General features: G+C 41.4%; 2 protein-coding genes across 4 annotated transcripts in view; both read right to left on the bottom strand.

The window, feature by feature from the left end:
- Position 1: 1 nt before the first annotated feature.
- Positions 2-6,776, bottom strand: LOC109969119 (nuclear factor of activated T-cells, cytoplasmic 3-like; the record flags this gene model as incomplete). The annotated part of the gene is made up of 2 exons (XM_020615795.1): positions 6,375-6,776; positions 2-663 (listed from the first exon to the last, which is right to left on the bottom strand). Coding segments are annotated over exons 1-2 (735 nt in total), but the record flags the coding sequence as incomplete, so codon positions are not given.
- A 2,967-nt stretch (positions 6,777-9,743) lies between these two features.
- Positions 9,744-17,805, bottom strand: part of dus2 (dihydrouridine synthase 2) — a 14,385-nt gene continuing 6,323 nt past the window's right edge. For all 3 annotated transcript variants that reach the window (XM_020615765.1, XM_020615767.1, XM_020615766.1), the window contains exons 8-16: positions 16,168-16,233; positions 15,765-15,835; positions 15,350-15,436; positions 14,000-14,168; positions 13,404-13,525; positions 13,188-13,328; positions 12,735-12,822; positions 12,146-12,219; positions 9,744-11,186 (exon numbers count right to left, since the gene is read on the bottom strand). In XM_020615765.1, the coding sequence (XP_020471421.1) occupies positions 10,940-11,186; positions 12,146-12,219; positions 12,735-12,822; positions 13,188-13,328; positions 13,404-13,525; positions 14,000-14,168; positions 15,350-15,436; positions 15,765-15,835; positions 16,168-16,233 (1,065 nt within the window). In that variant the 3' untranslated portion in view covers positions 9,744-10,939. The remainder of the gene's footprint in view (positions 11,187-12,145; positions 12,220-12,734; positions 12,823-13,187; positions 13,329-13,403; positions 13,526-13,999; positions 14,169-15,349; positions 15,437-15,764; positions 15,836-16,167; positions 16,234-17,805) is intronic.

Raw genomic sequence — 17,805 nt, 5'->3', positions numbered from 1 at the left:
AAGGGGGCCGGCGTTTCAGCCAGGTCTCTTCAGTGACACTGGTGCGAGGTGAGTGGGAGGGCGATTGTCGGGGCGACTGATGGGGTGACAACGTTGGGCTAAAGGCTAAAGGATGCTGGTATTTTTGTTGCCATAACTCCACTCCAAAAGCCCCACCCCCACAGCCCGGGGACCCCAGAGGTGAACCAAGGGGGGACCCTAGGGCTAGGCGGGCAGCATCGTGTAGCTCCCCATCCACGTCGTCGTAGAGCAGGGAGAAGGACTCGCAGGATGACAGGTCAGATATCCAACTCCTGGATGACAGGCTGCTGCAGGGACTTGGGCAAAGCACCGGGTCCCGGTAGCAGGGGTCTGGGGGCAGATAGAGCTGATCTCTGGACCAGGATGTCTCGAGGTAGCCACCCTCTGCCCCACCCACTGCCAAAACTTCCTGGCTAATGCTCGGCTCCACATGGTTGTTAGGAGCGCTTGAGGTGATCTGGATACTCGGACAATCAAAGGCCCTGAGGTTCCCCTGCATTCCGTACTGGGGCCCCTGGGATTGGTGTCTGACATGCTGGTAGCTGTCTGCAGTGAAACATGGAGGGCGACTCTGCAGCTCCTGGCTGGCGGGCTGCTCGGCCTGTGTGAAAGAGGGAGACGTCCTCACATCGAGGTCTGCACCTGTGAGGTAGATGACTCAACATGTAAATCTGATCTGCAGTCTTTGGCATGAGAAACACACGTGTTTTAACGCAGTGCAGCAGCTTGTGGAGCACTGCGCCTGATGGCTGATCATCGCCTTTCAAATAAAATGTAATTTATGTAAGTCATCAGCCATGAAATGCATTTTTATTGTGCTGTTTCCTCTTCTGTCTTATTATCATGTGGCTTTTCTGAAGGTCATTGTTTGTCCACCACCTAAAGAGATCAGTCAATAGCTAATCAATAGAACATAATTAAGCAATGATTTAATTAAAAATTAAGCTTTTCTGCTTTCTTGTGTCTTGTTACTGTAAACCTGAATTTGAGTTTCTGTAATACAGCTAAATATCATAACAATAAAAACATTACATCAGCTCAGTTCATATATCTGTTGTCCAATGTGGGGAAATTCGTTTTGGACACTTGGGATTGTGGAAAAATATAATTACTGTTTGACCGTTAATAAAGTGGCTGGCTGAAGGAAAAAATATTTTGATACTTTTCTCTGTATCATCAGTGAACATCTTTGGATTTGGGGCTTTTGGTTACAAACAAGATCCATGGAATCTCACAAATGAAGAAGAGCATTTCCTCACATTTGCTGACAGACCAAAGTGAAACACCACAACAGCAGCAACAAACATCACCCACTCTGTTCTCTTTAAGCCTAAGCAGTGTCTTGATGCATGTCAATTCACCAGATCACATTGCTGTCCTGTTTCCCAGCAACCACACCCAGAAAAGCACCTTTGCTGCACTTTCAATCCATGGATCACTGGCAATATTTTTTAGATTCATAACTGATGGTAAGCCTACTAAATATTTCCCTCATTTATCAAAGAAAAGATTAAACTACTGTAAGCTCCAGCTTCTGAAAGGAAAGGATTTGCTTCTGTTCTCTGTTTTGTGGAGGTTGGTTGGACAAAGGAAGATGCCATCTGGAAGAGCGATGAGGATTTTTACCACTCTGTTGTCTGTTCATAAACCAAATCTGAAAAAATTAGCAGGTTAATCAATAATGAAAATAATCATTAGTTGATGCCCCACTTTATCTGGTGGGGGTCAACTGAAAAATCACACTTTGGTTGAATTCATCACAAATATATGCAAGGATTAGGCAATGAATTGATCAGTTGATAAGCGATGCAGTTTTTATGTCATTTCTCAAGCAAAAATGCTAAATATTTGCTGCTTCTGACATGACACACATGATAAACTGGTGTTATTTAAGGTATGGGCAGTGGTGAACATGTCTGTGGACTATGGGAAAACTATAACTGGTATTTTTATGGATTTAATTATGTTTTATATACAGAAAATAACTGATTTATTGACAAAATCATGAGCAGATTAATCAATAAAGAAATTAATCTTTAGTTGCAAACACAAGTGCGGTACCCTTTCTAACCCTGTCCACACATTTTAGACACTTTAGATGTTTACTGTGAGCAGCGGCAGATGGAATCAGTCTACTTTCACCATGACTATACAACAGAAATTGTGAAGAAAAGAAAGGAGTATGTGGGAATAAGAAGAGTACTCAAGGAGAGAGGGATCCGGTTCCAGACTCTGCCACCTGCTAAGATCAAAGTATTTCTGAACGGCAGCCCAAAGATTGACAAGTATGCAAGATGGCCTGGATTCCCCATCACCCAGGAGAGACAGCCTGATCCAATTTCAAATACAAAAACCCGGCATGGGAGAAGGTAAGAGCTAAACGTCATCTCCAGGCGGAGGAGATTAAACAAAAGCTGCTTTCACTCTGAAGCAGCCCTCAGGAGACCTGAATAAACTTCAGGGAGGGAAAGGAGTGCACAGCTCACAGCCAAACCAGGGTAAACTGCCTCACTACCATGTTCAGTGACTTCTCTTGTTGTTTGGACAAAGGGACAAATAATGTGTATCATTTTGAAGATTGATTGAGTGACTTTCTCTCTCTCTCCCTTTGAGAGGGGATGATACAAATACTACCCTACAATTAGAACCAAAAAGAATTATTAATGGAAGTGGGAAAACAAGAAGGAGCAGAAAAACTGCTCTACACCATCATTTTGTGAGCAACCATACCAGAGAGGGGCCCTGACTGTGCAACAGGTCTTCCCCTTGGTTTTAAGGAGCACATCTGTTCTCCAGTTGTGGAAGCCAACATATGTGATATTTGTAGTGCTCTGCTAAGTTTCTACTCTTTGGGCTGTCCAGACATAAGTGTAAGACAAATGTCTTGGTTGCAATGGGAAAGCAAAATCTACAAAAAAAAAAAAAGAGAATACAAAAACTGAAGAATGATACAACTGTCCACGCCAAACAGAGATGGGAGGAGTCTGCTTTGGAGATATCTGTGGACTACTGGAATAATTTATGGGAAAACCAGACTAAAACCACTGACTTCAGGTCTTGGAGAGAGCTTTGTTGGAAGAACCTAATACAGTACTTTATAACTCCAAAACTGAAATTTATCCAAAGGGGAATTCAGGGGCAGGATGAATGTTAGAGATATTGTGGGGAAAACATGCCTGGACACTTCCATGTTTTCTGGGCCTGCCCTTTACTGCTAACATAGTGGCACGACATTGCTAAGGAAATAATGATGCTTTGGAATAGAGTCAGTGGCTCTTTTGTCACACTACACCTGGGCAAAATACCGGACAACCTCAAGCCACAGCACAAATACCTTTATCAATTACTGTCACAAGCAAATGGCTACAACCAAGCTGCCCAATGAAAGACAACTGGACTGCAGTTAATGAAATACATCAAACTGAGAAACTAACATTCACCCTTAAATTGAGATATGATCAATATGTAATATACTGGGAGAAATTAACTGCAAATACTGAGAGTGCTTGTACACTGTAGCCCTTATACCGCCACAAGACGGTTACTTTACACTGAGGTAACGCTTCCTTTGTCAGCACCTGACATTTGCCTTTGTGTTCTGCTCCGTTCTGTCATGACACTTAAAAAAATTCTATAAAAACAAAGTAAAACTAAATAAATAACACACACACGCACAAACTAAAATACATACACACTCACACATCCATGCCCACACACACAAACCTTGCCCGCTTAATGCAAAGCGATGTCACAGCAGAAACTGTGATCTGCTTCAGCAGCTCCACTCACTGCTTCTTTGCAAATGAACCTTGATGTGCTACACAGAAACAAATGAGGGGTGATAAAACAAATGGAGGAGGGGGAGGAAGAGGAGGAGACAACGATGTCGCTGCCAGCTGTGTGCCACAGAGCGGTTAGAAAACCAGGAAGTAAAATTTGCCAGCAGACTGCTAGGCGACACGTCTGTCTGCAGAGAGACTGAAAAGGAACCAGGCAGTGCTCATTTACACTGCATCTGTTCACCTGCCTGTCCGTCTGTCCACCTGTTTATTCATCCATCCAACTGTCTATTTACAAATCCGTCTATCAGTCTGTCTACCCATTACTCTATCTATCCATGCCCCTGTCAGTTAGTCAGTCAGTCTGTCTGTCTGTCCCTGTGAAATGCAATGTAGTAGAAGAAACAGAAAATGAAAATAATCAAAGTACGTGACAAGTACAGTGCAGTAAAAGTACTGTCATGTAGCTTGACCTGACCCTGAGGTACCAGTACAATGTTATTTCCTTTACTGGTTAACCTGAAGATTATTATCATGACTGATCATTCACATTGTCAATAAACTGTCAGGAAATGCACTTTCCACATTCAGAGGCGTCTGCTGGCACAAAGACTGTGAGGTCAGTGAAATATTGTTGGGGGAAATCAGCTGCCACAACTCAAACTCCACTGGTTTCTATTCCAGGAACACGATACAATATGATCCAGCATTTCAACATTTACCGCTCCTTCCTTAAAGACACCAGGTGATGATAACCACGAGATGTCCGTGGCACGAGATGTCAAAGGCACACTCGCTGATCTGGAACTGGTACCAGCCGATTCAACAATCAGTTGACTACATCATTATGATAATCTGTGTAGGCTCTAATCATGTTTATTGTAACGTATGCATTTTAATCATTTTTAAGCAGAAAAGCCCATGTTCACTGGTTCCAACCAAGGCTGCAAATAACGATTCCTGCTAATCAATTAATGTATGGATCCTGCAGGCCTGGCATGGCTTTGGCTCAGGAGGTAGAGCGGGTCATCTACTCCTCATATCGAAGTGTCCTTGAGCAAGACACTGAAGCCGAAGCTGCTCCTGGTGAGTGTGCTGGTAGAAAAGCGTTATACAATTTACCAGCTTCTCCTAAAATTCTTAACATATGTGCTGTAAATCTCTGGTTTCAGACTGAGGGACACCACCTGGTCATAATTTGATCGTTAGCATATTCAACATCCCTAAAATCAGCATGTAATAAAAATCTCAACATTTAGCGTAAGACTGAGAAGCTCAGCAGACTCTTCTGTTTGAGCACCTGGACCCATCACACATTTGGTACTTTTGCTTGAAAAATGACTTCAACAATTAACTAATTATTACAAATGTTTCTTAATCCACTAATTAGGACGGTAGTATGGTGACAAGAATTGTGAGTGAAGTGATACTGTATCGCTGTAGTTTTTCTGTTAGGATGTCCAATACATCAATCTACAGTCTACTGATTGATATGTTGAAACTACTACTTGTCAGGCTCTTCTTCTTCTCCACATTTAAAAACAGGATGGGTCTCCTCCACCAAAATAAGACAATATAACTTCCAGTTATGCAGAGATACTGAAAATAAACTTGGTTCAAACAAACTTGATCCATCAGGGGCTTTTGTCTCATTTAACCCTTACAATAACATCAACTCCAAAACAGTCTGTTTTTTAACACATTTCCTTCACAGAAAAGGTCATTTAATGGCTGTCATGATGTCGGCAACCAGAGCAAGTTAGCCATATAATCGGTGGGAAATTACTCAACAAATATTTCTGTACTGTGAAGACTTGATGCTTGTCTTTGTCAAACATAATGGGAAAATGAATACCTTTAGTTTTGTGCTTGGACAAAACAAGGCATCTGTAGACACCCCATTTGTTTCAGAGAAATGTTGACAGGAGTTTTTCACAGTTTTTGATATTTTACAAACAACATAATTAATTGAGAACATTATCAGCCAATTAATCAATAATTAAAATTATTGTTGGATACAGCCCAATTTATTATTCCACAGTTTTTCAGTTACTGCCACATTCAAGTAAACATGTGGACAACCCTAGGCAAATTCGTCATTTTGTTTAAATATAAACACTGAGTTTTTGTTTTTTGCATAATGTATATGTATATGTATAATATATAGAGTAGAGCTCTGGACTTTTTCTTCTTGTATGCCACTGGGATAATTATACACTTTTACAATGTTTTCTCGCACTCAAGTAGTAATTTGACTAAATCTAAAAGCGTCATTATAAATTAAATACTTACATTTGCAGTTAAGTGACAACAAAAAGATACTTGTAGCAATAAGACGATAACATAAACAATACAAAATTTTAAATTAAATCCGCTTACGGGGATTTAATGACAATTATTAAAGTTATACACATTTAAATCAAACTTTGCATTCAGCTGCAGGTTTTCTGCTGTCTTAAGTATTTTATTTTGAAGGTGACGTTGTTGACTTCCGGGGTAGCTGTTGCTAATTGTCCTTAGCTTCATGCATCTGTCAAACTGCTAACTAACGTCGTTAAAATGTCACAGACCGACCTGTAGTTTGTGTGCAGTCCCCCTCAAAGAGCAGTCGGAAGTCCAGCTCCTCGGCGCACTTTGCCGCGGACATCGGACAGAAGACGAACTCACAGCCGAAAAAGACGTGTCTGTCTTTAGCGCCGACCTGTCTCACTCACTTCATCCGACTGAAAACACAACTCCGTTAAACTGAAGCAACACGTCGACTAACTCCTGACTAAAAGTTGTTACCGCCGTGTACACGGTGACTAAACAAGCCTGTGCGTCCGTAGTAACCACAGAAAAGTCACATTTTTGTGTGAACTTGTTTTCGGCCGCAGCGACTTTTACCCCACTCCAGTGAGATCCTGCTGCTGCCTTCAGGGCCCCTCGGACACTCTAGTTACCAATGAAGCAATAGCAGAAAATACTGCAAAGCTAAGCAATCTTAATTTATAAAGCACCTCTCTCAACACAAAGTGCTTTACCAAACATAGAAGACAAAACACATCCACGTAAAAATCACAGAATTAAATACAGAAAACAGAAATAATCAAAATGCAACTTTAATCAGAGGTGGAAAGTAACCAAGTATATTTAGTCAAGTAGCATGGATTTCAGTTGAGTATTTTTATTTTATGCTACATCACCTTATATACCAGCCTTTACTACATTTTAGAGGAAAATAATGTAGTTCTTATAACTGAAAGTTACTTTAGAGTTGATTGTGTATTAAAGTCTACAATAATCGTAGGAAAATACAGTGCATGAAACTTTTGTGCCCGTTGCAGCACCTGGTTGGGTTCTCGTCTGTTCCACTGAGGATTTCTCTGCGGAACTTCTCAGATGTTTTCATTTAAATAACTGTTCAATGCCCAAACAGGTCAACTGATACAGTATTTCGGACAAAACAGACAATATCCTATAAACAGTTAATCAGAACACTCTCTTCTGTCCTGTCCTACATGAATCACATGAAGACCCGTCAGATTTATCTGGTGACCCTTTGGCGGGGCTTTGCCCCTAGGCTGGGACCCACTAGACTAAACTAACAAGCTGTATATAGAGTAGCTCCATCTGGATCAGCAGCAGGAAAATGCTGCTGAAGCATCAGGTTTAATAATCTGTGCATGTCAGATATAACAGTGACATAGGGTCCATTTGCATAATATACTTTTACTGTGATACATAAATACCATTCTGTTACCAGCACTTCTGCAGTTTTACTTACAGCGGAGTTTTACTGTGGGTCTTGGAGTATTTTTGCACCATGGTGTTAGTTTTATTAAAGGATCTCAGTACTTCTTCCACCACCAGGTTTAAATAACTGCAGTAGTTTGTAAACCATCTTGTCATTGTGTGACAGTGGCAGAGCCTCACAGTGTTAAATGAAAACTTTAAAATAGGATTAATAATCTTAATTTACAATTGCTTCTTTAAAACTTGTATATTTTTATTTCTAAAAGAGTTAGGAAGATTATTTTTCCTGTTTTTTTTTGTAATTACCTGTGTTTTAATAATACATTTACCGAATGAGTATATATTTGTGTATTTATATTTGGGTGCACAATGGACGTCCACAGATGTGCTGTTCTTTGTCCTATTGTCTAAAACTAAGAAATTCTGTTTACTACAGAGTGTAAATATAACATTTTGTGATATAAATTAAATTTTAAATTATTCATTATTAATATAATTTAAAATCAAAATAAAGAAACAGCTAGTTGTGTCATTTAAAGATGTCTATAGTTATTCTGGTGGCACACTTGAGACTCTGTACAGGCTCATGGCATGCCTTCTAGTTTATTTGGTTATCTCTCATATCTGTACTGTGCAGCTGTGTTTCGACTTCCTTTTACTGTCACACTTCATCTAACACTGTTGATCGATGGGCGCCTGCTCTGCACTGAGGTGTCTTAAAAACATGTTTAAAGACTGCAAAAACAATATTCACCAAGTTAAAACTGGTCTCATTTTTAAACAGCCTATTCTTTTGACAACTTTTGATTTTTTTAAAGACAAGGAAACGTTTGTCAGGCGTCTCCGGCAGATCTGGGAGTGAAGATGGATTAAATTAAAAGCTTTTAGTTGGTTTCAGCCTCCAGGGGAGGGAACGCTAACCACAGACTGTTTACACCTGCTGCTCTTTATTTATGAACTGTGGTGTAATCAGTGATGAGGATTAAAATTTGAATGGCAAATTACAAAAATCATCATTTTGGCATCTTAAAAACAGTCACAGTGAGAAACCTTCTGTTTAAGCAGGACTTAGAAAAGCTCAGCTTATGTTTCTAGTAGGGCAGTCTGCTGTATTGCACTGACTGGCCAACCCAGTAAGACCATCAGACAACAACTCATTCAAAATGCTGCTGCTGGAATGCTGACAATCACCAGGAAGAGACAACACATCAATCCAGTCCTTAGATCTGTGCACCGGGTTCCACCTAAATACAGAATTCAGTGCAAGGCCCTACTCAGTGTCTACAAGTCTCTCAATAGTCTGGGCCCAAAACACATCAGAGACATGTTTGCTGAGTACAGGCCTGGCCTCACAGCATCAGGGACTGGTCAGCTGGTGGTGCCCAGAGCGCCAGCTGAACAAGGTGAAAGTGCCTTTAGCCATGATGCTGCCCACAGCTGGAACCAGCTCCCAGTGCAACCGACATCTGCCCCAAATGGAGCCACTTTTAAAACTAAAGACTATTCTTTCAATTAATGTTCCACTTATTCTATAAGTTCTGATTTAAACATGTCTGTACTTTAATTTACACTTTCTTTGACATATTCTCTTTTAATGTCCATTACGTAAACCACTTTGAATTGTCTATGAAAATGTGCTATAAAATAAAATTGCCTTTATAATACCCGAGAGGTAACAATACTTGCCATCAAAACTTTTTTATGATATTAATCTTAATAGCACCATAATGTAATGTGGTTTCTAGGCATATGTTAAAATAACACCAGAAAAATTAACTGCAACAACACCATTGTAGTGTGTCGCTCACTTGCCCCTGTACATGTTGCTGCATTGGATGCACTGAACACAGACAGACACAGCGCACATTAATGTGCCGTGAGAAACAAAATCTAGTCTGTTATTACTCTGGCACGCCTCCATGCATATTGACGGTCTGCAGAGTACAGAAGCTCCTGAACTACCCATCAAAGAGGTCCGCCCAAAAACTGCTGCAAAGAGAAACCTGTTTCCACAGCTGATATTTTCTGGTCTGAAAGAGGAAACGGATGAAAACACCATGCAAGCGACCGAGTGTTAGAATCTCTACTTACTTATTTTCCCTTTTTTCATGAGGAGGGTTCACTGTGACAGTTTATTACGTTTGCAGTATCATCACTTCTGTTGTTTATGATAAGAGAAAGGCAGGAGTGAACAGTCTGTTTTTACCGTTTCCGCCCTGGTGAAGAGCTAGAGAGGTCGAAACACACTGATCTGAAGCTTTTAATCCATCTTTACTCCCTGCTCTCCCCAAAACAATTTCCCATCTGCACCAGGACCAGGTTTTATCTTCAGGCATCTTTGTAACTGTGAATCAGTGAACACACAGCTGCTGCTTTTGTTTTTCATCAATTTATATTCGATCCTTCTGAGACGTTGCCATATGGTATCACACAATACTGCAGTACAGCTTTATTGGTTCCTCTATGTGCACCAAACTTTGTGACTCCCCCCCTATGTCCCAGCACACACGAAGGCAGCATTGGGCTGCCGGTCATGACATCAGTGTCTCAGGTTCAGTTCTGGACTTAAGACCAGCAGCTGCATTTAGATTAAAGGACAAATTGTTGTTTTATCTTTGGTCTCTATCTACACACCGGACGTGTGCTCGTACCACAGGAACACGTCACTTGTATGCAACAGTTCGTCTCTGCTGACCAATCAGCTGCAGCTATGCTCACAACTTCACTCAGGTATAGTCTTTTCATCACATCTATGGAAAATATAAAAATACTCAGAAATGAAACCAGTGGTGTCTGCAGGGTTTGGAAGATTTCTCACCTCAGATCTTTTACAAATAACAACCTGATGTGAATGAAGCCAAAATACAAAAATATGGTATCATAAATCAACTTGAGACAAATACAGGTAAACTCATTGCTCCAACATCAGTCTTCTTCAACAGAGGTGAAAAGATGAAATGTTGAGTTTAAGGCACCGAAGTTTAACTTCAGACATATTTATGATGACCTAACCTTGGCAAGAAGTTCCAGTGCTGCCGCTTACTGGTCACACATCTACATCACAACCTCCTCAGGTTAAAAACACAGATTTCACGAAAATAAAAACACCTTTACGTTCAGGGGGAATTGGCAGAGGCGAACAATAAAGACTCTCTCCCAGGAGATCAAGTGGAAAACTGTATTTCCACTGGGCAGGTCCCAGCTCAAACTAAACAGTTTTAGCTGAAGTGATGAAAAGAATCAAGCGGCTGCTCTTTGTGCTTAAGAGTAAATAATCGCAAATTGGTGTTTTCTTCAACAGCACAGGACAAAAACTTCAGCCAGATTTGTTGTTCCAGTTCCCACCAGAAGTCACTTATCCTTCTGTTGAAACCGCACAAGGTTTCCGATTTCTTTCAGAAACTCTACAGTAGTTCTGGTTTGTTATGGTCCCCGCTGGCCATAGTCTTTGTGGTTTCTGTTTCCTGTTGGGTATCAGCTAAGTGTCGTTTCTTCCTCTGCTCTTCTTCTGCGCTGCCGTTCATCTTCCCCTCCCTCTTCCTCTTGCAGACCAGGCTGGAGTCTTTCTCGCCAATATGGCCCTCCGGTATTCCCAGAACTCGCAGGCAGACGATGGCTGCTGCTTGTTCGGCAAACTTCTTCGACTTCTCCCTGAAATTGACAGTGTTAACGTTAGCAGATGACAGGAAGGTTTCAAAACCTACATGTGAGAAATAAACACGTTTGTGCAAAGAAGGCAAAGTTCTCTAGTGTTTAATGGTGAGTAAACACAAGCAGCCATACAATAAAATATGCTCAGACTCCTCCACAGACTGCTCCCCTGATAAAGCTAAATCAAGCACTCTTAACATACGTACACAGGTTAGGGTTAAAACCAGTTCAGCATTTATCTTTTAAATCATGCAGAATGTTGTTTTATGCTACCTCACCTGAATGTTGTTTTATATTTGCCAAGGTCAATCAGAACCAGAACTTGGTAATGTGAACTTTACATAACATTACAAGTTCCCCAGAATTCTGAGAAGCACTTTAGGTAACATCTAAAGTAAATGAATCCTCCTAAAACCAACTGAAGCCAATCGATTCTAGACATGGGTGATCAGTAGCCCTAGTTTTGAGCTTTCACTGGCCTCCATCGTGGGGTGTCAGGTCGCGCCGTCATTAATCTGCTGCTGGGCGCCGACACCTGCGACAATGGAGCTATAACCTGCCCTAACATGTAAACAAACATTTATTTAATAGTTTATTCCTTCAAAGAGCGAAACACACATCAAGTTACAGATAAGACAACAAACAAGCAGGGACCCTGGCCCAGGTGGGAGTCTCAGCAAACCCCTCATGAACCCTTTTGTTTTGAAGTCGTTTTGTTTTTCCATCCATATACCAAGTTAGAAGGAGGCGTGGTGGGGGGAGCCAGTGTTGAATTTGAATAGAAACATAAATGGACTCATTATGACAGTACTGTACTATTTAACTACATTTAATTAATAATAAAAAACCTAAAAAATTAAAACTAATTAATTCTCTCATTTTAAATATTAATTAAATAAAATAATTTAATTTGCTGACTGTGAATGAAGCTCTGTGGCTTGTAAAAGTCGTGCACTGACCACAGTGAGGATCTATATTTCCTTCCTGCTACAGTCACAGTCGACTGAAATGCTCGATCCTGAGAGCGCTGCACCTGAAAACACACAAATGTGGGCAAGTGTGACACAATCAGCAGAAGCGGGGCTTACAAAAACAGCCGTACACATTTCCCAAATTTGGGCTCAAGCAGCTGATTAACTGATATTTTGTGCCAACAATTAACTTCTCTTTGCATAGAAGGAACAAACATACGCAGGGTATTCAATAGTTCATTCAGATTTTCTTCAGTCATGTGAGTGGTGTCACATTTTAGGGCGGGACTAGAGGATTTGGCAGAACTGAATATTCAAATCCAAAGTGACAGAAACTAGCTAAATGTGACCATACAGTACGAGTCCTTTTCTTCTGAACAGCAGAGGTCAACAAAGTTCTATGCAATTATGTGTACTACTACAAAATAATTTAATGTGTAGTTGCCCTTTAATCACTACCCCAGCTAAAATACTACTGTATACACCAAATTTGAAGACTGAAGTGTATTTTACAAAAAGACATTTTCCTTTTTCAGCACGAGCTGTAAAAGGCTAATTTTGCTGCAGATCTTCCTACCGTCTCATACAGCGGCTGCTCCAGTTTCTCCTTGCGGCTCCACTCAAGCAGGAACATCTTCGGAGTGATCTGAGGTGGATACTTTCTCCTGAAGCCACAGATACAAGTTAGACACCCTCACACCTTTCACGTCATATCTCCCATCTAAAAATAAAATCTGAAGAAATGCCAATTCCCAGGAAGATAGCGTCATCAGATGAGAAACATACACATGTAGTTCACTAGTCACATCTGAATTCAGAATAGACACGTGACTAGTGTCAGTCCAACATCAGCGTGAAGTGCTCCCCCAACAGGAATAACACACCAACATTAAACATGAAGCCAGCTGAACACGAGCTGTTGTACTCAGCATTTGTTTCACATCTGACAACTCACATTCAGATGTGAAACAAATGCTTCCAGTGTTCACTTAATTATTATATATAATTATTGAGCCTAGTGATCACTGACCGCTCAAACTTGACGGCCATGGTAGTGACGTCTCCGTCTATAATGGGGCGGTCGGGCTGGCTGTCGCTCTGCAGGGAGTCCCTCCTGGCCTGCAGCTCTTCCTGCATCTGTAGGTAAAACTCCTGCAGCCCAAAGGCCACACTACAACAGAGTCACAGTCTGTGAGCACCTCACTGATACTCGACATCAGACATGGTCATAAAAAAAGTCCTGTACCTGATCTCAGCATTGGTCTGGGCCGCCTGCACCTGCTTCCCCAGAGGAGACTCCACCTTGTCTCTCAGCATCTGACACAAACAGTACTTGGTGTTGAAGGCATGGTTGTCGTAGCGGATCGCCTGTGAAACACAAGTTCAGAGTCCTGCCAATTTGCTGCTGCATGGACAGCACAGTTAGAGCTGAGAAAACACAGTTTCCCCACTGGATTTTTCAACACCGGAACATAGAGTTCAGTATTGGAAGTGGAAACCAACTTCAAAGAACAAAGCAGTGTAATTAAAGCAGGAGCTGTTATCTCCACACGATGCCAACTAAACCTCTGTAAATGCAGGGTGATGAACTCACCTGCAAATAATTACATTTAGCACTAGAGCTGAAAAAAATCAACAATTCTGATAAACTGAAATAATTAATCAAGATAAACTGCCAAGACTCCTTCAAGGAGAGGACCAGCTGCCATTTCTGCTGGTGCAACATAAGATGCCACTATCCTTAAATGATCTTAATAAAGGATTGTCCATCCTATGTAAGACAGTTGTATAATACTTATGCCTCACATTAAAATATGCCTCTGTGATAGCAAGGACACTTACATATTTGAGGTATTCATCCATAACCTTCTCCACAGGATCTGGGCCCTGGCTGCTGAACACTGACATGTTCCACATGGCGGCGCGGCCCAACATGACTGAAGAGGCCCCCGTCACCTTCCTGAACTCCTCGATGTTGGCATGGGTCTTCACCAGATCCAGAGAACCTCCGCTGCACGAAGAGATCCCACACCCACTGAGTTTAATGACAAACATTTCTCAGACGGATTCTCTGTTCTCCAGTTCCACTCCACAACAGGAACCTTGACAACTTGTTTTTTTTATCCATTCTTGTCATATTATCTCAGCCGAAACAAAAAAGTCTTTAAAATGCTGCTGCTGTTGTGTTTAAAGATGCTTAGACATCAAACATTTTACAGTTAAACAAGAAACAATTAAATTCACTTTTCAAAACACGTAGGGAGACATGTTGATAACTGCAGGCAGCGAACCAGGTCTGCGTTCTGTTTTTTATGCTGAAGTCAACAGTGTGTCTACATATCTTTTTCATTAGATTATACCGTTCAGGACATGTGAAGTGCTGAAGGATGTACGAACTGCGCTTTCTGCACACTGTGACTAGACTGTATTCGTTGGTGTTGTCCTGTTTGCACATCTGGGCTCCCTGGAAGCTTTACATACACCAGTTTAGTCTAAAGAGGGCAGTTATGGGGCAGTGGTGACTTAAAGGTTAGAGAAGCGAACACGTGACTGGGAGGTCCCTGGACCGGCAGGATTAAATCTGGTTGGGACAAGTGACAAAGCAGCATTGCTTGTAACACCACTGCGGTGCCCTTGAGCAAAGCTCCAGTGGAGCTGTTCAGAGGCTAGCACGTCAGTCTGTGGTAGTATTGGGCTGCTTCCAGGTGTAAATGTGAACAGGGCGTCTCTGGAAAAGAGAAGTGGCCTCTCAGTAGACCTACCCTGAATAAATAAAGATAAAAAAGTCTACATACAACTGAATTTTTTTGTAAAGTCAGCTTCACTTAAAAGCCCCAGACCTCAGAAACCTTTACAGTGTGTACAGAAAACGACCCTCTGCTTCACGAGGAGGAAAAACTCAACCGGAAACTTTAGAACACAGCAGAAGCTTGTCACTGGAGTGGACATTAGGTGTAAGGCTCAAGCCACGTGGCTCCTCGGGTTTGTGCTTTTCTGCACATAGCTGCAATTCATCTTGAAACTGTAGCAGCACACAAGATAACAGAACTCAGAGAATAAACCAAAGTCAGTTATTGATTACCTGTCCGTGTCCCTGGAACTGATTTCATTGCACCGTTTACAACATGAAGCTAAGCAAGCTGAACCAGTGTCCTGCTGAGCTCAAACAGATCGGTGAAGAGTGATGCTTACTTGGCAATGACAGGGATGGAAACAGCCTGAGCCACAGCCTGAATGTAGTCACAGTGAACTGGATGCCTGGGACGCTCCTCCTTAAACCTAGACAATACATCCATCAGCAACACAGACACAAATACTACATGCTACTACGTGAATGAAGCAGGCTGCCCTCAGGCCAATCAGACCAATGCTCTTTGACTGTATAGGGACTATTTCTGCATAAACCGAATCATCAAGATGACAAATCATAAAATATAATGTTGGGTTTAACAGGGTGCAGTGTGAAAGCATGGTGCCAAAAACAAGTATGTTTATTCCAAAAGTCACAAATACACCAGGTAAACCGTTACCAAACATTACCAGAGTGCAGTAACTAAATAAGCCTTCATATCATCTCCATGCTGCTACTGTGTTTACTGCAGTGTACCTGCCATGGACAGCAACAGCAGCAACGCCAGTCTTCTCGATCCTCTGGACCAGACCGACCGTTTCCTCCAGCTGGAACAAGTGAACAGCATGAAAGCAGAAAGAGGCTTCTGGGGACACTGGGAGACTCTTTCAAAGCTTGAAACTGCTTCTGACTTTATATAGCACATTTAAATATTTCACTTTCAAAGGTGCATTTTAAGTTATTAATATAGGCATTTACAGACTACTTTAGTTTCCATCTTATTTAAAATTTCACTTTTCTTTTTGAAATGTTATAATTTCAAAATCCAGTTTCACCAGTTCATTGGCCTGAACAGTGTAAGAGTGTCTTTGCCATTGTAATGTTTATTCTGAGAGTTAACAAGCAGTTGAGGTGTAGGAGGGAAATATTTTCCTCTTACCGAAGGCAGGATTCGGATTTTACATGTCACTGGTACGGAGACCCCTGCGACAAGCTTCCTGAGGATCTGCAGAGAGTTGGACAGTTAGGTAATGCTTTTTTTGTCCATATATGATCAGCAACATTCATCATAAATGCCATGGTTGATTTTTTCCCTAAACAGTTTCAGATTATAGCCCTTTTCCACAGCCTGGTACCGGCTCAACTTGACTCTACTCTACTCACCTTATTTGGATTTCCATCGTTCAAATGTTGGGGATAGTACCTGGCACCTGATACTATTTTTGGTATCGCCTCTGTCGAGGTTCCAAGTGAGCAGAGGTGATACCAAACAGTAATGTCTGATTAAGCCTGGTCTGATTAGTAGAGACGGCATCCATCCCACTTTAGGTGGTGCGGCTCTCATATCTAGAAATCTGGAAGAGCTTATTTTACAACCTGAATTATGACAACCCAGAGTTGAGTCCAGGACGCAGGGTCGCAGTCTTGTCTTGACATGCCTCTCTGCCATCTCTCTGCAGCTGCTACCCACCCAAAACTCCCAGTACCCCACAGAGACTGTGTCTGCCGCCCCCCCACCCCAACCTAAATTATATAAATCAAGAATCAACTCCAGAGGAGTTATTCATAAGAACCTAATTAAAATTAGGATGACTCCTCTTATAGTAGAAAGTAATAGGACAATCAAATGTGGACTATTAAATATCAGATCTCTCTCATCTAAATCTCTGTTAGTGAATGATTTGATAAGTGAACATCACATTGACTTATTGTGTCTTACTGAAACATGGTTACAGCAGGAAGAATATGTCAGTCTAAATGAAGCCACTCCACCTAGTTACAGTAACTGTCACATCCCTCGAAACACAGGCCGAGGTGGTGGCGTGGCAGCGATCTTTGACTCAAGCCTATTAATCAACCCTAGACCTAAACATAGTTATAACTCATTTGAAAGTCTCACCCTGAGTCTCTCACACCCAAACTGGAAAACTCAAAAGCCTGTTCTGTTTGTGATTGTATACCGTCTACCTGCTCCTTATTCAGAGTTTTTAAGTGAATTCTCAGACTTTCTGTCTGATTTAGTGCTTAGTACAGATAAAATAATCATAGTAGGCGACTTTAATATTCATGTAGATGCCGACAATGACAGCCTCAACAATGCATTCTGTTCATTATTAGACTCAGTTGGCTTCTCTCAAACTAAATAAACCCACTCACTGTTTTAATCACACTCTTGATCTGGTTCTGACATATGGCATCAAAACTGAACACTTAATAGTTTTTCCCCATAACCCTCTTCTGTCTAACCATTTTCTAATAACTTTTGAATTTAAATTAATAGATTACCTGTAAGACCTCATTTATACTTGGACTACTTCTCTCCCATAGATCTCTCTGAGTTGACCTCAACAACTGCTTCATCTAAATCATCAACATGTCTCCTGGATCCCATCCCGACCGGGCTGCTCAAAGGCATCTTTCCCCTAATCAACACATCCATACTAGATCTGATTAACATTTCTCTATTAACAGGTTATGTTCCACAGGCTTTTAAGGTTGCAGTAATTAAACCTCTACTCAAAAAGCCTACTCTTGACCCAGGTGTCCTAGCTAATTATAGACCAATTTCCAATCTCCC

This window comes from Monopterus albus, unplaced genomic scaffold (genome assembly GCF_001952655.1).
Source record: "Monopterus albus unplaced genomic scaffold, M_albus_1.0 scaffold170.1, whole genome shotgun sequence".
NCBI lineage: Eukaryota > Metazoa > Chordata > Actinopteri > Synbranchiformes > Synbranchidae > Monopterus > Monopterus albus.
The sequence above is the reverse complement of the archived record's forward strand: the minus strand, read 5'-3'. Positions and strand labels throughout refer to the sequence as shown.